Source organism: Schistocerca serialis, chromosome 1, assembly GCF_023864345.2.
Source record: "Schistocerca serialis cubense isolate TAMUIC-IGC-003099 chromosome 1, iqSchSeri2.2, whole genome shotgun sequence".
Lineage (NCBI taxonomy): Eukaryota > Metazoa > Arthropoda > Insecta > Orthoptera > Acrididae > Schistocerca > Schistocerca serialis.
Window position 1 is genome coordinate 945984991 of NC_064638.1, and position 26870 is coordinate 946011860.

Below are 26870 nucleotides of genomic sequence, written 5' to 3' on the forward strand. Positions count from 1 at the left end.
CAGACATCTGGTTGACATCTTTTTTGACCTGGCGTCATATCCATGCCACATTGTGTGACTGGGGTCTCTGGAGCGCGCTCCCAATTTTTATTCAAAATTTCATGTCACTCCGTGCTTTCCATGTCTAAGTTGGTGCCTACCAAAATTCCCTCGCAGATTCAGGAGAATGGCGTTCCGCAGGGCTCCGTATTGTCTATCTTTAGTGGCTATTAATGGTCTAGAAGCAGCTGTAAGACTGTGTCTTCTTCTCTGTATGTGGATGACTTCTGCATTTCATACTGCTCCTCCAGTGCTGGTGTTGCTGAGCAGCGCCTACAGGTAGCCATTCACAAGGTGCAGTCATGGGCTCTATCCCACGGCTTCCAGTTTTCAGCCGCGAAGTTGTGTGTTATGCATTTATCTTTGCGTCACACTGTTCAACCAGAACAGGAATTTAACTTAATGACGATCCACTCACTGTGGTGGAAACATATCGATTCTTAGGACTGGTTTTCGACGCCTGATTGACTTGGCTACCTCACGTTTGTAAGCTTAAACGGAAGTGCTGGCAGTACCTCAATGCCTTCCATTGCCTGAGCAGCACCAACTGGGGTACAGATCGCTCTACACAGCAGCGTAGCGCCACAGCAGCGTAGGGACCTTGTTCAGTCCCCCTTGACTATTGGAGTCTGGTTTACAGTTTGGTGGCACCCTCAGTATTGAGTTTAGTCGACCCAGTGCACCACTATGGCGTTCGCCTAACAACGGGAGCTTCTAGAATGAGTCCGGTGACTAGTGCCCTGGTCGAGGCCAGAGTCCCTCTGTTGAAGGTTAGGCGTGCACAGCTGCTCGCCAGTTACATTGCACACATTCGTACTTCTCCTGCACATCCGAATTACCATCTCGTTTTCGCGACCACTGTGGTTCCTCTCCCACATCAGCATCTCAGGTCAGGGCTTAAAATTGCGGTTCGCGTCTCATCCCTTCTGTCTGAACTGGAGTATTTCCCATTGTCACCCCTCCTTGAGGTCCATTCACGTACACCTCCATGGTGTACACCTAGGCTGCAGATTCTTCTGGACCTTTTGCATGACCCTAAGGACTCTGTTAACCATGTGGTACTCCGCTATCACTTCCTCTAGATTCTCGACATGTGCTGGGGCCATGAAGTGGTTTACACAGACAGCTCAATGGCTGATGGTCACATAGGCCTTGCGTGTGTTCATGGAGGACGTATTGAACCGCATTCCATGCCATATGTTTGCAGTGTTTTCACTGAAGAGCTGGCAGCCATATCTTGGGCTCTTGAGCACATTTGGTCATGCCCTGGCGAGTCATTTCTCCTGTGTACTGACTCCTTCAGCAGCTTACAAACTATTGCAGCGGACTTTTAACTTTCCCAGCACCTTACCTTTGGTGTTGGGCAACAATCTCTCACCAGCAGCTTTAATTTTGAGTTTTATTCATGAGGGTGGGTTTTACCATTTGATTCAAGTTTAAGCACATGTCCTTTCTCCCCGTGTTCTCCACCCTAGCGCTTTTAGGGTGAGTTGTTGCCATTTTGTCATTATAGTGGTTTCCTCTTTTCTTCCAGCTGTTTTTTGTAGGTCTGTTATTTCACTCTCACCCTTGTGGAATTACTTTAATCGGAATGAGAGGCCAATGACCTAACAGTTTGGTCACTCCCCCCTTTTAAACAACCAGTTATCATCTTTACATCTTGGACCTGTTGCCCTTACGTTTGTTGAGACTACGAAATTCCTGGGTGTCGGGCTTGATAGGGAACTCTCTTGATCCTCCTATGTCTCTTACCTGGCAGCCTGCTGTACCCAATCCTTCAATGTCCTATGTGTCCTCAGTGGTACTTCCTGGGGTGCTGGTCGAACCACCCTCATCCCTTCATACCGCTCCCTTGTGTGTTCGAAACTCATCTATGGGTGCTTTGTTTATGCATCTGAATGTCCCTCCCTTATGCCATCTAACCACTATCCACCATTGTGTTATCTGTTTGGTCACTGGTGCCTTTTACACTAGCCCGGTTGAGTGTCTGTGCTGAAGCTGCTGAACTACCATTGTCCTACTGCCGTGACTTTGTCCTCAGCACGTACGCATGCAGTTTGTCTGCCATGTGTGACTTCCCATCATATGCCTCCTTAGATGACTCCTTTGATCGCCAGTATGGGGCGTGTCCCTCTTTCGTTACCTCCTAGAGTCCACTTTTGGCACTTGCTCCATCAGCTTAACTTCACACTACCTGCATCATGAAGTGGTCCATATTAACTTTGGCCTTCATTTGCTTTCTAAGGACACTACTCCAGTGTCGCTCTATTGTCTTCAGTTTCATGACCTTTGCATGGAACTTTGTGATAGTACTTTTTTGTACTCTGACGGCTCTGACTGCCCGTGGGGGCTGGGTGTGCCTTCGTCATTGGTACCTGTGTTATTCGATATCGGCTTCCAGCACACTGCTGAGTATTTACAGCCGAGCTCTTCACCCTGTATCAGGCCACGGAGTACATCTGGCAACACAGCGTGTTCAGTTGTCCTCTGCTCAGCTTCACTGTCATTTGATTAGTGGCGCTATCCCACCACTTTATACACCTTGTGTCCTAGTTTTAATTGTCCGGCACTTCCTGACAGAATGCCTATTTTTTAATTGTTTACATTCCCACTTGGGTTTGCTGTCTGAGTTATTGGCCATTTTAGCAAATGACATGAAGGCTCTCGATCTCGTTTTACTTTTTATTCACCAAAGCAATATGACAAAGGCCATTTTATTTTTAGTTTTGGGTCTCTGTTTCTGTATGGTGTCTTTTTTAACCCTTTCTCCATGTGCAGCTGTCTTCTCTTACATCAATTTTTGACTGATGTATAGTCATTTTTAACTCATGTTCTATAGTTTTGACTTGGCTGTGTCTGACCCCAGTTGGTTTCTGTGCCCTAAAGCAAAACAAAACAAAACAAACAGCATTCCTCAAACACTCGACAAACCCGTGCCATTTCAGAAATGCTTGTGCCAGACCATCATAATATACACAGTCAAACTCAGACCATATGCCTTTGCCATTCTACACACAGACTGCATGCTCACTGATACTACATGTACCATGTGTGTGTCTAACTAGCAGTCATTCCTCAGTCATTCAGCAGTCATTCACCAGGTGTTGCTGCTATTGCCTGGACGGGTTTATATCGATGGTAGCTCAGTCATGTTCCTTCTGACCTGTGTTTGTACAACACTAGATATATCAAATTTCATGCTTCCAACAAATCACTTATAATTCCACTTGCAGACACCCAAGTGCATGGGAATGAAATTCTACAATAAACTCGATGTTAAAGATGTACTGAGCATGGAGATAAGTTCCTTGATGTGAAAACTACATGCTTGCCTGGTGGAAAAATGCTGCTACTAAGTTGAGGAATTCATTAATGATCATTTGAACAGTGTCACTATTTAATATATGTGTTATGTATAATACTGTGTGTACCAAATAATACTTGGAAAAAAATAGGTACTAAGTGCTTGAGAAAAACAACTTATGTTATTATGTTGAGCATAAACCTCTACTGATGAGATTACTGTGGGAAAATTATGTAACAATTATATATCATAACCAAAAAATTGATGATTGTACAATACGATCAGCTGTATTTTATGAGACAAATAAAAAGGCAAGTACTTTCCTATTTGGTCATGCCTTTATCAGTCTGGCACACGTTGAGCACATAACTGCTTTCAGGTTGGTAAGGATAAAATTTTTTCTTTGATTTTACTCATGATAAAAATTTGTACGACACAGTGAACACCACAGAGTAACAAAACTTGTAGGTTGCTATGAGTGTGGTTATCATATGTCACTTTCTTACGTTCTACTGTTTGTCTTAGTTGCATACTGAATTTTGCATCTTGAATCATAAGAAATTGCTTAAGTACTATAAAAAGTTGACAGTGGTCTAATGTTTGAGACATTGTTCATTTGAGCTTAACAGAGGTTGTTAGTGAAAGTAACTCAAAACCTTGTTATCCTATTTGATGTAACTGCCATCTGTCAAATTACATCAGAAAAAATTGCTTTTTTCAAGAAAGATTGTTTTGGTGTGAATAGTTTTCCATACTCAGGAAGTCTGAAAAATTGATATATTTAATCAACTGTGACCATTTAACATTTGTGCTACATTTGCATTGAGCAGGCAAGGTTCAGACTTCTGGTGTAAGAGTCCTACATGTTCAAATTCAAATGGGTGATATCAACAAGTTTTGCTTTATCATCTGCACATTGTGCATTATGTGTAACATTGTTACTGCTGATGAGTTATGCCTTTAAGTTATTAAGAAAGTAATGGCAAAGTCCTAACAAGACTTCTCCTTAAGTGAAGGGCATTGAGAACAGATATTTTTCATGTGATGGCACATGCACGCACACGCAGAGTAGTTTGTAGCCCATAATCCACTTTGTACCAGCACACGAAAAATCTCTGTTCTCAATGTCCTTCAATTAAGGAGATGTCTTGTTAGGACTTCACCATTACTTCCTTAATAGCTTAAAGGTGTAACTTTTATCATGAGTAAAATCAAAGAAAAAAAATGTTATTTTTACCAACCTGAAAGCAGTTATGTGCTCAACATGTGCCAGACTGATAAAGGCATGACCAAATAGGAAAGTATTTGCATTTTTATTCATGTCATAAAATACATTACAGATCAGCTGATCGTATTGTACAGGAGACACATCAATTTTTGGGTTATGATATATAATTGTTACATAATTTTTTCCACAGTAATCTCATCAGTACAGGTTTATGCTCAACACAATAACAGAACTTGTTTTTCTCAAGATACACAATTACTTAGTACCTATATTTTTTTCCAAGTATTATTTGGTACACACAATATTATACACAACACTGATATTAAATAGTCACTTCAAATGATCATTGATGAATTCAACTCGATAGCAGCATTTTTCCACCAGGCGAGCATGTAATTTTCACTTCAAGCATCTTATCTCCATGCTCAGTACATCTTTACCATAAAGTTTATTGTAGAATTTCATTCCCATGCACTTGGGTGTCTGCTGGTGGAGTTTAAAGTGATTTGTTGGAAGCAAGAAAATTTCCTTGTGTCTAGTGTTGTACATACACAGGTCAGAACGAACATGACCGAGCTACCATCAATATAAATCTGTCCAGGCAATAGCAGTGACACCTTGTCCAGCTCAGTCCCCAACAAGCAGTCTCTCCTTCTCATCCTGTTCTATAAATCACCTTGATTTGGTGATCTGGGCAACTTTCCTGGAACTCTCCTGTTTCCTGAACCGTGCTAGACCTTCTTCAACATCTTTCTTTTTATTTATTTTCTCCTTCAACCCTCCTGCCAGGAGGGGCCACTGGCTCTGAAAGCTTGCTCATTTCTGTAACTTTTGTGTGTTTCTCCTGCCACCACTTCATGAGTAGATTTTTATCTATCCAGTTATATTAGTATATAGTGTGTATTACAATATGTAACAATTTTCCAACACCCTGCCTCAATACAAAGTTGTCTTTAAAATTGTTTGGCAGTGCTGCTAATAAATGCTCAAAAGTGAATAAATAAATAAATAAATAAAAAAGAAAAATGAAATAAAATAATAAATACTGCTTCTGTATTGTAACTTTAATCTGTGAGTTTCAGGATATCAAGAGAAGTGCAAATTTGGTTCCTCATTACAGATGTTTTCAGAATGCAAGTTGGTTACCACTGAAATGGTGTTTGGTCATGAGTAATAGTTACTTTTCCTATGACAGGTTTCTTTAAGAAATAAATACTGAGAATCAGTATTAGTGGTTGTAGTCCTGTGAACAGGCCTCTGCAACCTGTTTTTAACTCTCACCACAAATAATTAGTACTGTAAGCTTAGGGTGTAAAAAAGATTCCAAAGTTAAAATTTCAATTTTGAAATGCTGATACAACAAATGAAAGTAGAGACTCCATTAATGTAGTGTTGTAGGATGATACTGAAAGTTCGTTGCTGTTTTTTACTTTAATGAAATATGTACTGGACTGCCAGAAGGTGTTAATTTTCTACAAGTTTTGAAATTTTGTCTCATGAATATACCTTGTCATTTTGCCTAGATCATTATTTCAGAACACCATCTTTTTTCAGCAACTCCTTACTGCACTGACAAATTAGCATTAGCTTAAGTGTTTGAAATTAGTGAAAATTTAATGGAAAATTTTTTCCTTCTACCTTTATATGAATACTAAAGTTAACATATTTTAAGCTATAGGAAGGATCTGAGTGTATCATTCTAATTTTTGGTGTTGTTGTTGTTGTTGTTGTTGTTGTTGTTGTTGTTATAGACTGAAATATTTTACAGGTATCATCTGTACTTAAAAGTTTATATGATGCTGATAACACCGCACATATTGTTCCACAACTGATATCTTCAGGAGTGGAATATCCAGTGTGTTACTTCAGTACAGCAAACAGGAATATCCAACCGTTGTGTAAAGTCTTATGCAAAACAGCTGGATTTCAGCTGTGTGAGAGGTAATAGCTTTCTCATAGCAGGAAGCTTAAATGTGTTGGTATGGTATATTCTTCACTTTTTAAGTGCTGACCTAATGTAACTGTTAGCCAGTAAGTAGTGTATACTTAGTGGAAGGAAAATAGTTGTACTGCATCTGATGGTTTACAGAAATGGTCTTGCTAATAAATTCCAATCAGATTAAAAGTACAAATAATATAGAAATCTTATTAAAACACAGAAGGGTTTGGGATGTATGTATGTATGTATGTATGTATGTATGTATGTATGTGTATGTATGTATGTATGTATGTATGTACGTATGATGGTTCAATGACAAGTGCTTCTCAGCTTACCAAGTAGTGAAACTGGATAGATAAATCTACTCATCAAGCAATGGCAGTATAACAGATATATAAAGGTATTTAAATTTGCAAGCTTTGAGCTGGTGACTCCTCTTGGCAGGATGACTGAAGGAGAAGGAAGAGGTGTGGAGGAAAATGGCTGGAGAGATTTAGGAAATGAGGTAGAGTTCAGAAAAGTTGACAAGAACTTATGTGGAATGAGAAGGGAAGACTGATTGTTGGGGACTGCACTGGACAAGATTTGAAAACCTGAGAACTTAAAGGTGGAAGATAATATAAGACAGATTACTACTGAAGATTTAATAAGAATGGAATGATAAATGCATTGTATTTGGTTGAGGTGGGTGGGGGAAAGGAGCAGCTCCTATAAAGAAACGCTGAGACCAAAGAAATTAAATTAAGGCCAGTTGGGTGGTGAGAAATGACAACACTTTGTAATGCCAGTTCTCGCTTGCAGAGTTCTGAAAAACTGGTGTCTGGGAGAAGAATCCAGTTGGCACTTGTTGTGAAACATGACTGCATGCAGTAGAGCATGCACTGCAACAAGATACTTCATATTGCCAGTATACATCCTCTACACAGCCCACTCATCCTAACTGATAAATTGGAGTTCATCATGCTGATGTAAAAGATGGAATAGTGTTGTGTGTTCATCATGCTGATGTAAAAGGTGGAATAGTGTTGTATACAACATGTCATTCCACAGATGGCTCTACCTTTGATAGTACACGTGTTGCCAGTTAAAAGACTGGTATAGCTGGTGGTAGGAGTGTGGATAGGGGCAAGTCTTACATTGGGAAAAGTCACAGGGGTAGGAGCCTTAGGGTAGGGAGATGACTGCAGGAGCAGCATAGGATCTGACAAGGATATTGAAGAGATTGTGAGGTAAATAAAAAGCTGACCTAGATGTGGTGGCTAAAATTTAAGGCAGAACAGATTTTAAGAAATTATGGCCTTATTGAAGTAGCTTATTACTACATTAAAATTCAGGATAATACTGAGTGACAAGAGGGGTTCCCCCTAAGTTGTTTTTTGGAAGATTCAGCAGAACAAAGAATGGATGTGATGGCCTGGGAAACCTCCTTTTGAATTAGGCTGGTGGTGTGATTACATCCAGTGAAGGCTGAGGTAAGAATGGTGGTATATTGTTCTAGAGAGTCTGGATCTGAAGAAATGTGTGTACCTTGAATGACAATGCTATTTGGGAGGGAATGTTTGACATGGAAAGGATGGGAGGCCAACATGAAGGAAAGTGGCATAGGATTCAGAGTAGGGCAATGTGAAATTAACTTGGGAGAATGTATTTAGAGATTCCAAGAATTTTAGGAGTGTTTGCAACAGTATTATCAATTTTCTTCCTTTTTCATTTTCATATATTTTGTCAGTATCTTATTCTTATCTGTGATACATATGTCAGTGACAACAAAATGATCATTCTTGAAGTACACCTTCTCTAAATTTATCTGAAAGTTTTTTTGAGACCTAAGACTTCAATACAAGAATTTCCATAGGAGTTCCCAAAGTATCAACCAACCACAATACTATTGCACCTGAGAGTGAGGATGCTTCAGTCAGTTATTGTGAGTTTTTATCATGATGTTTCACAGGGCACACTGAACCAATCTGATAGTAAATGGACAACTGTCTTGAAATCATTCAGTGAGATGAGTTTTCCTTAGTAACCACTATACTCGTTTACTGTAATGTCACTGTATGTTTTCAATAACGGCCATGGGATGCTAAGTGCAATAATATTGTGGTTAGATAATCCATGTTACCCTTCAATATGGGCTAAACTGACCTGTTTTGATCCTAGATGGGTGTATCTGAAGTTCTTATGAAGTATGTGTGAAGACGCCAAATGAATTAAAACACTAGCTGAATTGAAACACTAGCTTGTATACTAGCCTTTACAGGTGCTTTAGATTTTCTTAGAATACTTAGATTTGTTTTAAATCTCCAGTTTTTCCCTACTGCTGATTTCATCTGACAACCCAATTTCATATTATTTCTTTTCAAGTAGTTACCCCTAAATATTTGCATGAGTTGAAATGTTGATTGCTAATTGTATAATCAGATGCTATTAGATTCTTTCTCTTTGCTATGAATTCTTACTTTTATCCACATTAAGCAGAGCTTGTAGCGATTAGAGAATTTCTGTGTAAATTCTAGAACCACTCCTCCTTTCACAGTCTCGAAAACACGACACTCTAGATACAAGTGTGGGATGGTAAAATACTACCTACTGTGCGTCACACATTTGTGTGTGCAGGTTTAAAGTCAGTTGCAAGAAGAAAGTAGATGTGGTGGTCAAATGGCACCAAGTAGTACTAGTTGAGCAATCCATAGATGTTTTAGAGGAAGAACCATGGAGTTTTTATGCAGCTCTGTGCCTATTGTGTCATTGACTATTGTTATGTGAAACAAGATCGGTTGAAAAAGTAATCTTGTAAACTCTTAATACAGCCTTGGTGGAGGCAATACCTTTTTTATGATTCATGTGAAGTAGATGAGATCCCAAACTCAGAGGAGCATAGAGGAAGATGTGGGAGACCCGCACTGCTGACTAGGCAAGGTCCTAGCAGAGGTGGTTTGCCATTGCCTTCCTCCAACCATAATGGGGATAAATGATGATGAAGACAGGCATCTCAAGGCAGGGAAAATCCCTGACCCCACCGGGAATCGAATCTGGGATCCTGTAAGTGGGAAGCAAGAACGCTACTGCAAGACCACGAGATGTGGACTGTGAAGTAGTCATGGTTATTAAGCCAACTCTTTTATAAAGGTGATTAAATCTGTTTCTGATGTTGGACGGAGCGAGTGACTTACTGGGAGTTGTATATGTATGTGGAAAGTGAGAATTTTATTCTGTATGGAGTTCAAACACACCATTTGTTAATGAAAAGTAAAGTTCCCGTATCTACTTATTTCACAAGTAGAGAGAGATGCTTAAATATTGCTGTACCTAACATCATTCTACAGACACGAAGTCAAGAGTTTTCCAGCAGCCAGCTAGCCAGCGAAGACCGGCTGTGAATCTAGAGCAAGTCACCTTGTATAACAGAAGTTGGAAGTTTGTGCGTCTACTTCTCACTTTAAATTGCCATCAAAAATGTTAAAACGTGGCAACCTGTGTGAAAGGACCTGAGAAAATTGGAATCTTAAGTGAAAAACCTAGAGAAGCAGTTATGTGTATAACATGTCAAGGGGTTTACTCTGAGACATTGGAATATGTTCAAGTATCCAGTGAAACAAAATTTGAATAAAAAATAGTGAAGACATGGAAAATTCACAATTATAGAACAGGAAAGATGATTTCAACACATTTGTATAAGAAGAAATATGTGTAACACACTTCAACCAAGATGATCTAATGTGGGGAGTAAACAGCTCTCACACACATGGTGCTGACACAGACGCAGAAACCAACCTACATCTGATGCTGCTGGCGCCAGCTGCTGTTCACCAGTGCTGACCTGACTCTACATCTGCTCACCTACGCAACACAACTTCTATGCTGGGTGAGCGCGAAACAAAACTTCATTACTTTAGTATGAAGTGGTACATGCTGTTGAGTGAACTTTCATTGTGTAATAAAAGTTAGTTTTAAATGCTTACTAGGGCTAAAGCATATAAAAACGTGGACAATATACAAGAAGTTGAGGGCACTAAAGAACCAGCTATGGCTATGAGAGTTAGTAAAGAAACACCTGACTGGGCTGAGTTGATAAAATTAATTAAAGCTTAGAGTGCAACTTTAAGTTCTCAATTCTCAGTTATCAATTAAATACCTAGAGTGAAGCTTTAAATACTCAGTCTTAAATTAAAATCATTAGACTCACCATTAAATGCCCAGAGTGAAGTTTTGGATGCCCAGGGTGAAGTTTTGGATGCCCAGGGTGAAGTTTTGGATGCCCAGGGTGAAGTTTTGGATGCCCAGGGTGAAGTTTTGGATGCCCGGGGTGAAGTTTTGGATGCCCGGGGTGAAGTTTTGGATGCCCGGGGTGAAGTTTTGGATGCCCGGGGTGAAGTTTTGGATGCCCGGGGTGAAGTTTTGGATGCCCGGGGTGAAGTTTTGGATGCCCGGGGTGAAGTTTTGGATGCCCGGGGTGAAGTTTTGGATGCCCGGGGTGAAGTTTTGGATGCCCGGGGTGAAGTTTTGGATGCCCGGGGTGAAGTTTTGGATGCCCGGGGTGAAGTTTTGGATGCCCGGGGTGAAGTTTTGGATGCCCGGGGTGAAGTTTTGGATGCCCGGGGTGAAGTTTTGGATGCCCGGGGTGAAGTTTTGGATGCCCGGGGTGAAGTTTTGGATGCCCGGGGTGAAGTTTTGGATGCCCGGGGTGAAGTTTTGGATGCCCAGGGTGAAGTTTTGGATGCCCAGGGTGAAACTTTAAATGATCAAGCGACAAATCTAGGTTTGCTAAATGCTAAAGTCGACTCACAAAGCAAAGAATTTAGTAATCTATGCGAAGGCATGGGTGCTCTTAAGACTGAATTTGTTGCCTTAAATACTGTAGTAGAGAATTTACAAATGGATTTAAAGAATGAATTGACTAATCCTTGACCATTCATGTATATCAAACGTTTTATGACCTTAGGAGCAGAATGACAATTTCAAAGTTTTATAAAAAATGTTAGAATTGAACTTAGAGGACAGATGTAATACCCCCTGTAGGTCCGGTGATTAGAATAGGCCCAAGGTATTCCTGCCTGTCGTAAGAGGTGACTGACATGAGTCTCGCACGTTTCGGCCTTATGTGATGGTCTCCTATATGATTTGACCTCCATTCTCCAAAATTTTGCCAAAGTGTGGGCCAGTTGGGGAAGGGTGCCTTTCATGGTGCATTGTGTCCATCATGCATTGAGATCTTTAGCCCACTTTCTCGTCATCACATTGCAGTCCCACCCATTCTCCCTCTCTCGGTGAGGACGCCTTCCTGGGTGTGTTTTCCACCAAGCACTATGGAGTGTCACTTTCTGCATCGACGATGACCATGGACTACTTTGCACCTGATATCCACCACAGTAGCCACCAGTCTGTTGTTGTGTGGCTGCCATGTACCCAATTGGTTGTAGCCCCCTGACCACACAGGGATCTCTCTGCTGATGCCAGTGTCATTAACTCCCCATATATGCCAAAAGATAAACGCCCAACCCCCTGGGGCACTGGGACTCCTGGCAATGACCATCCTGCCAGGTAGCCTTGGCTGCAGCTGAGTAGCACCCCCTGATCGGAGTGGGTGGCATCAGGGAGGATGACATGATCATCTCTTGCTGGTGGTGAAACACCAGCAGTCTCTAAGCATTCACAAGCTCAATTCAGTGCATAGAAGTATGACCCCAAATCGCTCCCCTCCCCGGCCACACCATGGGAGGAACATCAGGCTAAAGAGGGCAACGGACCTTATTCGCCGCAGTTCCTTGTATGTTTGAATGTTCAACAAAAAACTGAGGCTTTGTTGTCACCAAGGATTTCCCATTAGCTCTCAGAGGACCAGTTTGGGGAGGTGGAGGGCTTGTCCAAAATGAGATCTGGGTCAGTCTTGATCAAAACAGCACAATCTGCCCAGTCACAGGTGTTTCTCACTTCTGGCAAGCTGGAGATGTCTCTGTAACCCCTGTAGGAGCTTAAATATGGTCCAGGGTATAATTTCACAGGGACCTACTTTTGTAGTCTGACAACGAGTTGCGCAACAATTTAGAGCAGTGAGGTGTAAATATCTTCCAGATTTTCCAGTGGGGTCAGAGGGATAATAAAGTTGCCACGGATTCCTTCATCTTGGCCTTCGAGGGTGATACATTGCCCGAGGTGGTCAAGGTTATGGTTTACTGGTGTGACGTAAAGCCCTATATCCCTCCCCCAATGCGGTGCTTTAAGTGCTGGAAGTTCAGCCATGTCTTCCAGCTGTACTTCCAGCATCTCATTTCTAGATTGTGGATGCCCATCGAATCCCAATACTCCATGTGCCCCGCCTCCCATCTGTCAACTGTGGAGAGCACCATTCGACTTGCTCGCCAGTCTGCAGGATTCTCCAGAAAGAAAGGAAAATCATGGAGTAAAAGACCTTGGACCAAGTAACCTACACGGAGGGTAAGAGAAAATTTCAACACCTGCATCCTGTGTGTATGACATCGTCTTATGCCGCTGCAACAACAGTTCTGGCACCATCAGGTCCACGAACCCGTCATCTCTCAGCTGGAAGACTACGCCTGTCCCCTTGATAATGGGGGCATTCCCCCTGCTGTTGCTCCTGTACCACCTACTTCGGGAGCAACCCCCCCCCCCCCCCCTCCCCCAAAACCATGTGGGATGTCTGTCGCCACTTCTAAGCCGGAGAAGTGTAAGTATTCTTCGGCTTCTCTCGCTAGGAAGGGGTTCCTTGGGTCACACTCCTCCCATGTTTCTGCTAGTGGGAAAAATGTGACACCCGCCAGTGGCTGAAGAGCCCAAAAGCAGCTGGCCATAGGGCTTCATGCTCATCCTCAGTCCCGGAGACTGAGCCAGTGAAGTCCTCCCAGCCAGGGAAACCTAAGAAACAGCGAGAGAGATCCAAAAAGAAAACCCCTAAGACCAGGCAGTAAGTCAGTGGCAGCGGGTGACTCTGAGGCATAAACTACCTCATTGAATTTTTCATGCCTTCCCAGTTGCACGATGACCTCATCCTCCCATGGAATTGCGATGGTTTTTTTCCGCCACCTGGCTGAGCTACAGCAACTGTTAAACTTTACACCTGCTACCTGCATTGCCCTCCAGGAAACCTGGTTCCCGGCAATGCAGGCCCCTACCCTCCACAGCTATAAGGGATATTACAGAAAACGTAGTGACTATAATCAAGTGTCAGGTGGAGTTTGCATTTGTTCTAAACTCACTCTCTAGTGAACATGTGCCCTCTTCAAACCCTTCTTGAAGCTGTTGCTGTCAGAATGATGATGCAGAAAATAATTGTCTGCAATGTATATCTTTCTCTGGATGGTGCAGTTCCCCTGAATGTACTAGCTGTGCTGATTGATCCACTCCCTAAACCTTTCCTACTTCTGGGAGATTTGAACACCCATAACCCCTTGTGAGGTGGCACTGTACTTACTGACCAAGGCAGAGATGTCGAAACTTTGTCTCAGTTCGAGCTCTGCCTCTTAAATGCTGGGGCCACCACACATTTCAGTGTGGCTCATGGTAGTTACTCGGCCATTGTTTCATCAATTTGCAGCCCAAGACTTCTCCCATCTATTCACTGGAGAGCACATGACAACTTGTGATGTAGTGGTCACGAAGGTCGGCAAGCTCTACAGTGGCATAAGCGGCACCCTTCCCTGGAGCACCTCATGGCCTTCAAACGGCTCCATGCCAGTGTTTGGCAGCTTATAAAACGACAGAAGTAGGAGTGTTGGGAGAGGTAAGTGTTGCCCATTGGGTGCCACTTTCCCAAGTCTGGGCAAAGGTCAGACATGTTTTTGGATACCAGACCCCAACAGGTGTTCCTGGTGTTACCATAAATGGTGTGCTATCTACCAACACAAACAAGATTGCCAAGCGCTTTCCTCCAGCCTCTGTGTCAGAGAATTACCTCCCAGCTTTTCGCACTCTCAAACAGTGACTGGAAGGGAACATCCTCTCATTCACTACACGCCACAGCGAATCCTATAACACCCCATTTAGAGAGTGGGAGCTCTTCAGTGACCTTGCACATTGTCTGACGCAACTCCTGGTCCTGATTGGATCCACAGCCAGATGATTAAACACCTCTCATCAAACTACAAGCAACATCTCCTTGTCATCTTCAACTGGATATGGTGTGATAGCATCTTTCCATTACAATGGCAGGAGAGCACCATCATTCCAGTGCTCAAACCCAGTAAAAACCCATTTGATGTGGATAGCTATCAGCCCATCAGCCTCACCAATGTGCTTTGTATGCTGCTGGAACATACGGTGTGTAGACAGTTGGGTTGGGTCCTGAAGTCACGTGGTTTACTGGCTCCATGTCAGGGCAGCTTCTACCAGGGTTGCTCTAGCACTGATAATCTTGTGTCCCTTGAGTCTGCCATATGAACAGCCCTTTCCAGACAGCAACACCTGTTTGCCATCTTTTTTGACTTACATAAAGCATACAACACGATCTGGCGACATCATATCCTTGCCACATTGTACGAGTGGGGTCTCCAGAGCCCGCTCTAGATTTTTATCCAAAAGTTCCTGTCGCTCCATACTTCCTGTGTCCAAGTTGGTGCCTCCCATAGTGCCTCCCATAGTTCCTTCCATATCCAGGAGAATGGAGTACCACAGGTATCTGTATTGAGTCTATTTTTTAGTGGCCATTAATGGTGTAGCAGCAGCTATCTGGACCTCCATATCACATTCTCTGTATGCAGATGACTTCTGCATTTTGTACTGCTGCTCCAGTACTGGTGTTGCTGAATGTCACCTACAGGGAGCCATCCACAAGACTCAGTCATTGGTTGTAGCCCACGGCTTTGTTTTCAACCGCAAAGTCGTGTGTCATGCACTTCTGTCAGCTGCTGCTCCTGCTCCTGCTCCTGCTCCTGCTCCTGCTCCTGCTCCTGCTCCTGCTCCTGCTCCTGCTCCTGCTCCTGCTCCTGCTCCTGCTCCACAGAGCCCTTGTCCAATCCCAAATTGACTATGGGAGTGTGGTTTATGGTGTGGCAGCGCCCTCAACATTGCACTTACTTGACCCCGTGCACCACTGTGGGGTTCGACTAGCGACAGGAGCTTTTATGAGGAGTCCGGTGACCAGTGTACTGGTGCTGGCTGGAGTCCCTCCATTGAGGATTAGATGTGCACAATTGCTCGCCAGTTACATTGCACACATTTGTAGTTCTCCTGTTCATCCGAATTAGTCTCCTTTTCCGGCCCGCGGCAGTCCATCTCCCACTTCGGCAGCCGAGGTTGGGGCTAACGACTGCGATTTGCATGCGGCCCCTTCTCTCTGAACTGGAGTCCTTCCCTTTACCACCTCTACTTGCGGTCAGATCACATATACCTCCATGGTGTACGCCTCAGCTGCAGCTTTGTCTGGACCTTCCATGTGGCCCTAAGGGCGTCGTGAACCCAGCGGCTCTCTGCTGTCCCTTCCTCTAGATTCTTGACATGTTTCTGGGCTCTGAAGTGGTTTACACCAACAGCTCGATGTGTATGTTCGTGGAAGACATGTTTGACAGTGCTCCTTGTCAGATGGCTCCAGTGTTTTCACTGCAGAGCTGGCAGCTCATATCTTGTGCTATTGAGCACATCCACTCATGCCCTGGCACTTCATTTCTGCTGTGTACTGACTCACTGAGCAACCTACAAATTATCAACCAGTGCTATCCTTGCCATCCTCTGGTAGTATCCATCCACAAGTCGTCCTATGCTCTGGAATGGTCCTGTCATTCAGTGGTGTTTGTGTGGACCCCAGGACACGTCTGAATACCAGACAACCGAACTTGCTGACAGACTGGCCAAATAGGCAGTGTGGAAACCAGTTCTGGAGAGGGGCATCTCCAAAACCGACCTGTGATCTGTCTTACACTGCAGGGTTTTCCAGCTTTGGGAGATGGAATGGCATAACAGTATGCACCACAAGCTGCATATCATTAAGAAGACGATGAATGTGTGGAAGTCTTCCATGCAGTCCTCTCATAGGGAATCAGTTGTCCTCTGCGGGCTCTTAATTGGCCATACATGGCTAATGCATGGTTGCCTATTCCGTCGTGAGGACCCACCTATGTGTTGCTGTGACTCCCAAATGACAGTCGTCCTGCTCTTGCTGGTCTGCCCACTTTTAGCCGCTCTTCGGCGGATTTTTAATTTTCCCAGCTCCCTAACTTTGGTGTTGGGCAACAATACCTCAACAGCAGCTTTAGTTTTATCTGTGAGAGTGGAGTTTATACTTCCATGTAGGATTTAGTGCATGTCCTTTGTCCCTGTGTCCTCCACCCTAGTGCTTTTAGGGTAGCAGTTTTAATGTGTTGCAGAGTGGCTGGCTTCTCCTTTTTATTCTCATGGTTGGCCAGCCACTGTAATCTGATTTCTTGTTTTACTCTCTTCTATCTTCTCTGTTGTTTTCTTGTCCCCTTTTGTCCTTTTTAGAGTTTGTTGCATTTCCTTTGTTCTTTTAGTTTTTCCTTTCTTTCCATTTTCCATTTTGTGTTATGTCTCGTTCGTTTTATTCTCACACTTGTGGCATTGTTTTATTAGGAACAAGGGACCGATGAGCTCATAGTTTGGTCCCTTCCCCCCTCTTTTAAACCAACGAACAACAACAGATGTAACAATGTGGAATCTGAAATTGATGAAAAGTTGGGATGTTTTGAAAATGTGTGTAATGTTAAGTTTAATGCTGTAAAGCAGGTATTGAATACTTTGAAAGAGAATGTAGATAAGAATAATGAATTAATACCGATTATTTAATCGCAAATTACAGGTGTCGGTACAAGAGCAGATAATGCAGAAAGAAATTTCAAAGAGAATAATGCACTCTGATATCATAAATGTAAGTAGTTTGGATGAACAATTTGAAGAAATTATAAATTAAAAAGTTAATGGGAGAATAACATCTGGGAACGCATCACCTATTCCTTCTTCCGAACTCTATGATACCAGGAAGGGTATAGAAGACCTATGGAGAGAACTTAAGCTTATTAAAGATGAAGTAGAAAAAAGGATAACGTCACCTAATGCGGTGTTAACAAGTGAAGCTGTGACTGTTTTACAAGGGGGCTAATTCAGGGTTATCTAGAAAATTCCCTAAATTTGAGCCGGACAGAGATGTACATCCAACCCATTTCTTAAAAAGGTTTAACCAATCATTACCAAAAACATTGGGAGGATACTAAGAAAATTGAATTTGCTGTGAGGGTACCTTCTAGGGGACGCCTCAGAATGGGGTACGGTAAATATTGAGAATTTTTCTGCTTTGGAGGACTTTCAAAAGAAATTTAGAGAAAATTACTGGTCTGCCAGTGCACAAGAAAAGTTAATATCAGATCCATGGGACCCAGGTGGAGTCATCTATCCCCCAGGAACATGAACATTATGAGTTAATGGCCAGAGTGACGACTGTCGGATCCAGAGTTGTTTTCGGTGTTTCTTCCAAAATTGTCTTCCTGCACCAAATTACTTTAAAATCTTAAACTATTGTCATCTAACCTTTAAAATCTAGAAGTATGCTGGAGTCTTATTGCTTAGAAAACAGAGTATGGCTATAAAATAGAGAACAACTTAAGAAAATCACCAAAAAGAAGTTGTATCTAGACAAAATAAACTGAATAGATTATTATATTTATGGAGAATATAATAAGATGTGACTAGCCTAACAATTGTTCTACCATAGTGTAAAGCTTTCCTATTTTGTATAGAGCATTTTATACCTTTTATGAGATGTTATATAGATGGGAGGCTTTGTATAAAATTTTGAAAGGGGGTGGGTATTGTAGGTAAGAGCATGATTTACACGAACAGATAAATCATGACTAACACAAAACACACAGCACAGATTTCAAACAACCCTTACAAACAAGTGTGCCTGATTCATCATCATTTGCCGTTTTCATAGGGTTGCTAGAATTTCCTTTGGGACTTCAATGGTGAAGGTGGGACAAGTCCGTTCAGTAGGAGACTATTTAACACCAAACCACCTCTGGCATCCCACTCAAGTACCTGAGGTAGGGATCCTGGGGAAGGGGTATGGGAAGGGTTTCCTGTCTTTGGGGCTATCTTCTTTCTCTTCTTCAATCCTAGCATCCACATCTATTTTTTTCCTTTCTTACTTCTTGTTTGAGGACCTGTCTATTTTTTCCCTCTTTCCATATTCATAAAGTTCTATCATTCAAGTCCTTCCTTGTTTCCGTGGTTTCTAATAGCCTACATCTTACCTTTAGATAAGAAGGCTGAAGAATCAGACTACATGAACACACATCCGCATATACACAAGTATATACTTAGACACAAACATACAATTACAGACTGGAAAGCCTGTCACAATGTGAGAACTGCCAAGTGTTGTAGGGGAAAATGTGGGTACATCTAGAAATATGCACACATATATAGGAAGCTATGGCAGTCATTGAATATACATAAGAAAAGGTGTATATAAACTAAGAGAGACATGAGCAAAGAGAGAAAATGAAAGTAAGAGTGTTAAATCATGATGATCAATAAGAAATGTCAGTATAATAACTACTCTAATGAATTGAAGAATAGTGGGACATGAATAGTATGTGTTGACATAATATCTATTGAAAGTATAGAAGCTGATAAGTTGGGGAGGAATCTGGGGAGTAAATTATGTATTAAAGAATAAATGTGAAACTTAAGATAGATTTATATCTTTACCAGAAAATATTTAATTATGTTATACATAGAAATGTATACTAGGGTAATGAACAGCGAGGCCTACTCAGAAAGGATAAGGGGGGTGCCCAGCTTTCACTAAGTATAAAGGGCAGGCGTACCTACATGGAGATAGAACGACCTGTGGCCTAAAAAAATTGGGATGTTTTATAAGGGGTTCCTTGCCAGATTGAATGAAAAGAAAGTGCTCTCATAAGGTGAACCCACAAGTAAGGAATAAGTGCTGATCTTAGAAGAAGGGGACAGTATAGTGACAAGTCACAAATTTTATAGGAATTATTCTGGAAATTATAAATTCTATGAACGACTAGCATTATTATGCTTTGTAGAAATAAGTATCCAAAAGAACACTTTCAGTTCGCCCAGAGTTCCTCCAAACTAAAAAAGTGATAATAGTACATACTAGAGAAAAGGTAGTACAAAAGATATTAACATAAAATAGATTACTCATGTGTCATAAACACCTTAAGTTTTCGATTGAAAAAGAAAATAAAGAAAAGAGAGAAATTTCTCAAGATTCCTAAATATTAGAAAAACTGACTAAAACCACGAGTAAATGCTCATATCCTAATGTCAAAGTAAAATAAGAATGAATAACAAAACAGAAAGCGAAAGATTACTCACAGTTATTGAAAGAAAAGAAATGTATACTGTTGAAATATAAAATGTTTTGTGATATTAGTTGCATAATGATTATGTATAAAATATTGTTTGATCTGAGGGGGTGGGTAAGTAGTGATTAAAGAACTTCTGTGTAAATTCTAGAACCACTCAGCCTTCTACAGTCTCAATCACATGATGTTCTAGATACAAGTGTGGGATGGTAAAATACTGCCTACTATGCATCACATGATTGTGTGTGCAGGTTTAAAGTCAGTTGTGAGAAGAAAGTAGATGTGGCAGTTGAATGGCACTGACAAGTGCTTGTCAGGCAATCCATAGATGTTTGAGGAAGAACCATGGAGATTTTATGCAGCTCTGTGTCTATTGTCATTGTCTATTATGTGAAAGAAGAACAGTTGTAAAAGTAATCTAATAAACTCTTAATCCAGCCTTGGTGGAGGCAAGACCTTTTTTATGATTAATGTGAAGTAGAATCATGGTTATTAATCCAAATCTTTTTATAAATGTGGTAGGGGGAGAGTGTGGCAGGTATGATACGCGAGTTGGGATGGAAGTCATCAAAGCAAAGACTTTTTCGTCGCAGCGAGATCTATTTACGAAATTTGTCACCAACCTTCTCTTCCGAATGCGAAAATATTTTGTTGAGCCCAACCTACATAGGTAGGAATGATCATCAAAATAAAATAAGAGAAATCGGAGCTCAAACAGAAAGGTTTAGGTGTTTTTTTCCCGTGCGCTGTTCGGGAGTAGACTGGTAGAGAGATAGTATGATTGTGGTACAATGAACCCTCTGCCAAGCACTTAAATGTAAATTGCAGAGTAATCATGTAGATGTAGATGTAAATTTGTTTCTGATGTTGGACGGAGCGAGTGACTTACTGGAAGTCATATATGTATGTGGAAAGTGAGAATTTTATTCTGTATGAAATTCAAATATACCACTGGTTAACAAAAATTAAAGTTCACGTATCTACTTATTTCACAAGTAGAGAGACTGGCTTAAATATTCCTGTACCTGGCATCATCCTACAGAGACAGTCAAGAGTGTTTTCCAGCTGTCAGCTAGCCAGCAGAGATCGGCTGCAACTTTCGTGTAAGTCACCTAGTATAAAAGAAGTGGGCAGTTTGTATGCCTACTTCTCACTTTTAACCGCCATCAAAAATGTTAGAAGCTGCCATTCGTTGTGCAAAGTGCAAATGTCAGTCATTCTGCAATTCCTTGTGATCTAGTGACAATTCATAGCGGTATGCAACTGCATTGTCAGATAGCATGACTGCATATTCATTAGGAGATGACAATGGGATATGTTGTCAGTGGTCTTACAGAAATCCAGCTAGATGCACTAAACCTGTTCACCTGCATGTATTATTTGAATGATCTGTATACAGGTAAAAAAGAAACGGTTTCACCTCAGTAGTTTTCTTCTGGATCCATGCTAATTTATTCAGAGAAGCTTGTATTTCTCAAAGAGGATCATAACATTTGGCATTAGAGTAAGATTCCGTTTCCTGGTGCTTTTTTTCTAGTCACATGGTAATGTTCCCTAAGCATGACATCCTTAACTAAGAAAGTAGGTAATTCTGTTGTAGACAGAATGAAAAATCAAACAGGAATTTGGTCATGGCCCGGGTTGTTTACATAAAGTAGTTAAGATACCAGTCTGTTTTAATTGTCCATGTTATAATTCAAAACTTTGTTACATTGTTTGAACTACCTAATAGTTTAGACAATGATAAAATAAATATGTAAGGCAACTTGTATCATATTTTCAGATAAATATTACTTACCTTGAAAAATGTTACCTTGCAAAGTTGGTCTCAGTGTCACAGCTGCTTCCTTCACTCCTGTATAACCTATTGCAAAGAATTTGTCCTGGCTTTATTTAAATGACGAGTCACTGGAACATTGTTGCTTTTAAGCATTTTCTTCTGTTGTTTGCATGTTCTTGAAACACTATTTACCATCACATATTGAACATTGCTCAAAAATACATGATGCAACTTGCTTGAGCCATACAAAGAACTTAGTTGATCAGACCCCATGTCCCAAACTCAACACATGCTAAACCCACTCTGATAAAGTGTAATACAATCCTGATGTACTTAGACCCAAAAAATAGTGTACATGTTATGAACCCAGCTTCCAGTACATTCTAGATCAGGATAGTCCTAATTAATATTAATATGGCTGTCTTCACTGAAACTGTTCTTCAGATTTAATTTACATATCATTTTCTGAAAATAGTTATTTAAGTTAAGATATATAGCCTTAATGGTTAATAATAAAGGTTGAAACTTCCTACAGAAAAATTGCTTCCTGCTTCCTGTTTCCTATAAAATTGATTTCACTTTTGATAGTAAATTAGAGAAACTATAAATGATCAAAATTTTGTTTATATGAAAACTGAAGCAAGACAATATTGTTTGTTCTGAATTTGTTTTTAGGTTATTTATGTTGACAACTGTGACAGTATCTATCTTGTACCATGAAAATTAGTTATGAAATGTCAATACAAATAATAAAAATATAGTAACAGAAAAGTAGCCATTTGGTAATCAAATATGTTCAGGAAATATCTACAGATGAGAAGTATATAATTTAAGTACAAAAATTAAACTGTCTGGCCAAAATTTACACAGAATCATATATTTTGAACCATTATAGAGTCATAACTGATTTTAAATAATAGGGATGCTAATATCTGTGATCTCATTAGTCTGTGAGGTTATCAAATGGTGCTAAGATAGTATCCTCATACATTAATACATTTTGTTTGAAAGTTCACCATTTGGTAATACAGATGTATTAAATTAACTAACTTTAAAAATATACTTGTAAGTATGCTATCAATGCTGAAACACTTACAGTGCAGTTTTTTGTTTCAGATCATATGCAGTAGTACCAAATGATCGAAATTATGCAGATAAAGGATTTTTTGTTGATGTTAATTGTGTAGGTGATGAGTATAATGTTAAACAGTGCAAATGGTTCTCAATATACAATAGTTCATGCCATTATTTACTTGCTATTAAATGTATAGGTAAGTCAACCCTCAAATTTTTTGAAATAATTTTTTTAACATGCACTGCTTTTTTGTGAATTAGTCATCTTATTTAAAATATTCTGCTTTTATATGGATGTGAAAGTTGGAAGAAGTATATTGCTGTTAAGAAGAAACAATTGCCAGTTTTTGGGTCACCCACTGCATTTTGTCAGATTGTTCAGGACTGTCAATATCAAAATTGCTCAACTTCAGATTCTACAGCTGCAAACTGAAGAAAAAATTGTTTCCATTGAAACCTCAGAAAATTCTTAAAGGAATGACTTATCCCTCTGGGAAACAACTACTCCAAAGAGAGGCATATAGCACATAAAGAACATATTTTAAGATAAACCTAGGTAACAGCACTGATGTCATTTTTCCTGGTCATAAAGCATTACTGTCCTTTTAAATAGGTAAAAGGTTAAGATTTATTGCAGGATCTGAATAATAAATTTATGAGAAGTGATGAATTTCTCATGTTACAAGCAGTATCCTTCCACATGGAATAGGTATTTGCCCTTACCCAGTAGTGATAAAATTGCACAGCAAAAAGTTCCTATGTGGACACTCCCTGCACATTGGCCTGCAAGACATGGTGGCAGGGACAGTTCATCCATATAGTACATACTATGGGCCCCATTCTTCACAGGTTGTACACTCATATTGCCCAGAATTTTTTGAGCAAATTAACTGCTGGTTTTTAGCTAAAAATAACACTGTGCAGGATTGTGTAGGTCTGATTGTGCAGCGATTTAGGATCTCTGTAAATAATAGATCATGTACTTAAAATTGTATACTTTCAAATGTTTGAAAGATACATAAATGTAGCATTATTTTATTAAACCACATTTTACACATTACACAATACCCCTCTATATTCTATCACTGATTTATTTGCAAATTTGACAGCTATTTCCTTTTCCACCATCCATTTATTCTGTTTATACCTAATTCTTTCACATTTTTGTGCATTTGTTTGTGACAAACTGCTCCAATTGACTTTAATGCTGTCTGTCACTTTAACTGCCAAACTAAGTAGTTTACATTTTCTCCTATTACTTTGGCTTTCTGTTAACCCAGTTTTTAAAAATTTGTTTTCATGACTTTCTCAATTGATTTTTTTCCTTCTTTTCCAATTTTACGTATCATATAGATCACCCACTCATTACTGTTTATTAACCATTTTTGTGCAAATTTTTCTAATTTTGCCAGCTTCTTTTCTTCCGTTTTCTATCTTTTTCAGCCTCTGCTTATTTCTTTCTTTTTTGCCCCTCCCACAAGGAATCCTATGTCACATCACCTCTGTTCTTTTTGAAAATGTGCCTTTGCACTATCAAAACTAAGGTCCCACATTCTATTTCTTGAAACGTGCTTGTCACTTGGAGTTACTCCAAAAGGCCTAACATAGAAAGTCCCTGTTTCTGGATGCAATCCTACCCTACACTAGGCTCTTTTACAGTTTCAAATACAGCAATCTCTTGCTCTTACCAAGCTAATCTGTGATCTATATACATCATCAGCCAATTTCCACTCTACCGGACTTCTCTCATTCTACAGTATCCTAGAGTTATCTGCCCCTCATGTTTCCTTGCTTGGTATCATCTGCCAAGCCAACTTCAAACTGCAACAACATGCCAGACTTCACCTCAAAAAGCTATCCCACCTTCTCAGTGGTGTTTCTCTTCCTGTCCCTCTGCAGCTCCCTAAACAGCCACATCATCAACCATCACTCCTCTCGTACAAACCAAACTTGGCCAACCTCCTTACCATCTCACAGCCTTCACCACTGCCTCCCCGAGCAGTGATGACTCGCAGTCACAAGAACCAGTCGCAACAGTACAGTGTTCTCAACCTCTCGTCCAAAGCACTCCCTCCCCCTGAATTATGTATCATCCATGGATCTACTTTCCCTTATAGTTAATGTCAACCGGAAATATCGCTCTGGAATCCAGTCCCAAAATCTTCCCAACAGCAAACCTGACATTGAAACCAGCCTTGAACAGTTTCGACCACGATCCTAACTTGATCCACCACCACTACCTCAGAATCATCCAATACAAACATTCCAAGGATTCCTCACATCCAGCATTGCTTCACAACCTTCTGTCAGGTCCCTACAACATGACCCCTAACCTGTCCTCCACAGAACTCCAGGTTCTACATTCCCTCAAAGCTAATGACTCCATCCTTATCCTCCCAGCAGACAAAAGATCTACCACTGTGGTACTTGACTGACAGGAGTATGTTAGCGAAGGCCTACACCCGCTGTCAGATGCCTCTATATACAGCATCTGGCATCAAGATCCCCCCATCCCTGTGATTCAAACTGACCTGCAGTCCATCGTAAAAAACCTCAGGACCCTCACAAGGACTTACACCACAATTCATAGAACTTCTTAGCCAAGCCACCCAAACCATGCACCTCTACCTTTTACCTTCTTCTTAAGATATACAAACCCAATCAATCAGGCTGTCCTACTGTTGCTGGCTTCAAAGCACCCACTTTATGTACATCTACTTAGGTTGACCAACACCTACAACCCATAGTATGACGACTTCCCTCCTACATTAAAAAGACCAAACATTTCCTAGATTGAAACTTCCTGGCAGATTAAAACTGTGTGCCCGACCGAGACTCGAACTCGGGACTTTTGCCTTTCGCGGGCAAGTGCTCTACCATCTGAGCTACCGAAGCACGACTCACGCCCAGTACTCACAGCTTTACTTCTGCCAATATCTCGTCTCCTACCTTCCAAACTTTACAGAAGCTCTCCTGCGAACCTTGCAGAACTAGCACTCCTGAAAGAAAGGATGTAGCGGAGACATGGCTTAGCCACAGCCTGGGGGATGTTTCCAGAATGAGATTTTCACTCTGCAGCGGAGTGTGCACTGATATGAAACTCCCTGGCAGATTAAAACTGTTCTGCAAGGTTCGCAGGAGAGCTTCTGTAAAGTTTGGAAGGTAGGAGACGAGATACTGGCAGAAGTAAAGCTGTGAGTACCGGGAGTGAGTCGTGCTTCGGTAGCTCAGATGGTAGAGCACTTGCCCGCGAAAGGCAAAGGTCCCGAGTTCGAGTCTCGGTCGGGCGCACAGTTTTAATCTGCCAGGAAGTTTCATATCAGTCCACACTCTGCTGCAGAGTGAAAATCTCATTCTGAAAATTTCCCAGATTGTCTGAAATCTGTGCCCATCCCACTCCCACAACACACCTTGCTTGTCACCATTGATGCCATCTCCCTCTATACCAACATCACACACGTACATGGTCTGCCTGCTGCTGAACATTTACTCAGTCAATGCCCACATGATTCCAAGCCTATGACATCCTTCTTGCTCAACTTAATCAACTTTATATTTACCAACAATTACTTCACCTTTGAGGGGCAGACATAAAACCAAGTCAGGGGTACAGCCATGGGAACCAGGATGGCCCCTTTCTATGCCAACCTTCTCATAGGTTGCTTGGAGGAGGCTTTCGTGGGATCTGTAACTCATCAGCCCCTGGTTTGGTTTGGCTGCATTAATGACATCTTTACCATATGTATTCGTGGTGAGGCTGACCTGCCAAAATTACTGGAATCTCTGAATACCTTCTCCCAATTAAATTTCACATGCTCCTGTTCTGAATGCCATGCCACTTTCCTTAATGTTGATCTCATCCTCACCAAAGGCCAGCTACACACTTTCATCCATGTTAAACCTACCAACAAATAATGGTACTTACATTTTGACAGTTGCCATTCTTTCCATGTCATACGTTTGCTCCCATACAGCCTAGGCATCTGAGGAAAATGTATTTGTTTGTATGCACACTCTTTACAGAAATACACTACCAGTCTCACTTCAACCTTCACTGCACATAATTACCCCACCAGCCTAGTTAAAAAGCAGATTCACTGGGCAATCGCATTCAATCCTGGTACCGCTGATTCCTTAAAAATCAACTTCAGAGCACACCATTGGTGACTCAGTATTCTTGTGGTCTGGAATGTGTCATG

At 41.1% G+C, this 26870-nt stretch overlaps 1 protein-coding gene across 1 annotated transcript in view; it reads left to right on the forward strand.

Annotated features, from left to right (window-relative positions):
* LOC126412577 (uncharacterized) overlaps positions 1-26870 on the forward strand; it is a 194162-nt gene that overhangs the window by 49394 nt on the left and 117898 nt on the right. Inside the window, exons 2-3 of the mRNA XM_050082229.1 lie at positions 6340-6512; positions 22714-22868. Of these exons, the coding sequence (XP_049938186.1) occupies positions 6340-6512; positions 22714-22868 (328 nt within the window). The remainder of the gene's footprint in view (positions 1-6339; positions 6513-22713; positions 22869-26870) is intronic.